Below are 2,823 nucleotides of genomic sequence, written 5' to 3'. Positions count from 1 at the left end.
CTGCGAAGAGAATTTGTCTATTATAATCTGACTGAATGGTTTTTGAATATATATATATTATTAATTGATGAATTTAACAATCAAGTGGACATGTTAATTTATTTGGTAAATTTCACCATCAATGAATTTAACTACCATCCAATTGTCCACTTGTCTCCCTAAAGTATGAAATGTTAACATAACTTTTTCTTTTTTCTTTTTCCTTTTTTTGGCAATTAATGTTAATCCGAATGTATTTTTACGATAAAAAAAAATGAAAAATAAGATAATCTGAAAATTATGTTCTTGAATTTTCAACAATAAAAGAACTATTTTAATCTTTAAAATTAAGAAATAACCAAAAAATTTATTGACTATATAAATAAATTAAAGATCTCTTTATAAAACACAGAGCTTAAAATCAGCGCAAGATTTAGAATTACATAACTTATATTTAGTCATCGAAATCCCTGTTAAACATAAAATTAATAAAAACCCAACTCGTAAAATCTATTTACATAAAAGCCCCTCCACCGTCGCAAAGATTCCCGAGGCTCTCGCCGTCAGCCGACGAGCAATCAGAGCCGTCCGTAGACGATCCAACGGTCGAAAATCCCCAATGCACATCCAAACCCGTAACTCCAAACATCCGTGGCTATTCACGGCGGAGATCCGGCCGTCAGTTTCACATCGGACGGCTCAAATTAGATCCATCACCAGCACTGATCCGTTTCCCAGGACCGGCGAGTATAACCATAGAACGGAGAGAAGCTCACACGGTGGAGCCGATCGGGAGCCGCCAAGCTGCGATCGTAGTCGGCGCGCTTCATGGGGTCGGAGAGGGTGGTGTAGGCGGCGTGGATGCGCAGGAACTCGTCGGCGGAGGAGCCCTTCACGACGTCGGGATGGCAGGCGCGGGCGAGCCGGCGATAAGCCGCCTTGATCTCAGGAGCCGAAGCGCCGGAGCCGATGCCAAGGACGTCGTAGAGGGTGGAGGAGCCGGAGGGGGCAGTGGAGGCGCGGATCGGCGGTGGCCGTTCCGGCGCGGCGGCGTAGGAGGCGGAGATCTGAGATCGGGGACTACGAGGAAGGGATGCGCGGCGGGAATCGGCGATCCGGGGGCCGAGGAATTGGGAGGAGAGAGAGAGCGTGGCGATCATGAGAACTTGTTTGAAAAAATCGGCGGTGTGGTGTCGGGTCTTGAGTCGAAAAGAGGGGTGCGGTTTTTATAGAAGTTAGGGTTAGAGTAACCATGGTTAAAATGATAGGGTTAGTGAGGATCTTATCCGGGATAAAGAGGGCCCCAGGGATGAGTCAGCGTGGAGATGGATAACTGCCGCTGGTAATAATGGGAAGTTTAAAGTAATAATTATATTAATTTAATTACAAAATTAATTTTTTAAATTATTATTATTAAACAACCATAGCAGTGGATTGTTACTGTTATATGATATTGTAAATATTATAAAATACTATAAAAATATTATAATAATATTATATATTTACTATAACCCAAGTGAAATCTGAAAAAATTAATAAATTTGTAGGGCTTAATAAACCACTGTAATTTTTCTTATAACCCGCGGCACTCGTTGTCGTTTTTGTTTCCAAAAAAAAAAAATATATATATATATATATATGTATATATATATATATATGTTTTTTTTTAATAATAGACGACAATGTCACTTTTTTTATGAATATAAACAGATCTTAAGCAGTCTTTGGAGCAGGATGTACATTATATGTACAGTATGAGAATAGTATAAGAATCTCGGATGAACAGTGTATGAACAAGATCGAAAAACGATGCTCTGTTGGGGAGAGATTTGAATCCAGCGACCTCCCACTTACTGACTTTGATGTCATACCATTTGCAAATTTTATTCATGTATCGATAATTTTTATATGGAGGATTGAGAGGGATAATTAGAAAAAAGATTGATTGTGAAATTATTGAATGGTCCCTTTTTGTCGTAGATAAAGGGGGAATAAGTTTTTTAAATTATTTTCTTTTTAATAATTTGGAGATAAAATGATTGAATAAGTCAACCATTGGATAGCCCAATGGTATGACATCAAAGTGTAAGGGGGAGGTCATGGGTTCAAATCTCTCCCCCAATAGTACTGTTCTCCGTACATATACTGTACATCCGGGTTCCAGTACTGTTTAGTATTGTTTCTATTCATAAAAAAAGGGCGCTTGTCGTCTATTATTCAAAAAAAATAAAATAAAATGATTGAATAAAGGAATATAAAGAAATAATGGTAGAGAAAATAAAAAGCTTTAGAATTTATTATATTTTCCGTCAATAGGCCATCTGATCCACATGATGTTTTGCTTGTTTAACTCAAATTAATCCATTGAAATAATGAATTGTTTGGTATTGATTTTTGTCTAGTGCACCTTTTCTCCTTTTTCTTTCCATGTCAACCGGATGCTTAATAGACAAATGTTAATATATATTTAAAAATATACATGATATTTGTAAAAATTTATTTTTTAATAATCTTTTTAAATATGACCAAAAAAAACAACTCTCCTAAAATGTGATTACTACACATATAATATAAAGATTAATAAACTCACTAATTTAATTAAATTAAAAATCATCAGCCAATGAGAAACAGATGGTCCCATTGGTGGAGAAAAATGGAATGGATAAGTTGGACCATTTTTGTCGGTGATTTAAGGAAACAACATGTGATAAGAATGAATGATAGGAAACAAATTAATTTGGATAGGAATGCCAACTGTGCTCTTGTACCCAAACAGTGCTAGTGTTAAGTTGTTAACCAAGTAAACTTTAGGGGTAAAAATGTCATTTAAGAGTAACCGGTTCA

General features: G+C 36.4%; 1 protein-coding gene across 1 annotated transcript; it reads right to left on the bottom strand.

Annotated features, from left to right (window-relative positions):
* Window positions 1–358: 358 nt before the first annotated feature.
* LOC120272346 (chaperone protein dnaJ 11, chloroplastic-like) lies at window positions 359–1,206 on the bottom strand. The gene has a single exon (XM_039279163.1). It carries the CDS (start codon window positions 1,137–1,139, stop codon window positions 693–695), a length of 447 nt encoding a protein of 148 aa, XP_039135097.1. The 5' UTR covers window positions 1,140–1,206; the 3' UTR covers window positions 359–692.
* Between the last annotated feature and the right edge of the window lie 1,617 nt (window positions 1,207–2,823).

The sequence above is a fragment of the Dioscorea cayenensis genome, chromosome 11, assembly GCF_009730915.1.
Source record: "Dioscorea cayenensis subsp. rotundata cultivar TDr96_F1 chromosome 11, TDr96_F1_v2_PseudoChromosome.rev07_lg8_w22 25.fasta, whole genome shotgun sequence".
NCBI classification, from domain to species: Eukaryota; Viridiplantae; Streptophyta; class Magnoliopsida; order Dioscoreales; family Dioscoreaceae; genus Dioscorea; species Dioscorea cayenensis.
Note: the sequence above shows the minus strand (reverse complement) of the source record. Positions and strands in the feature narration are given on the sequence as shown.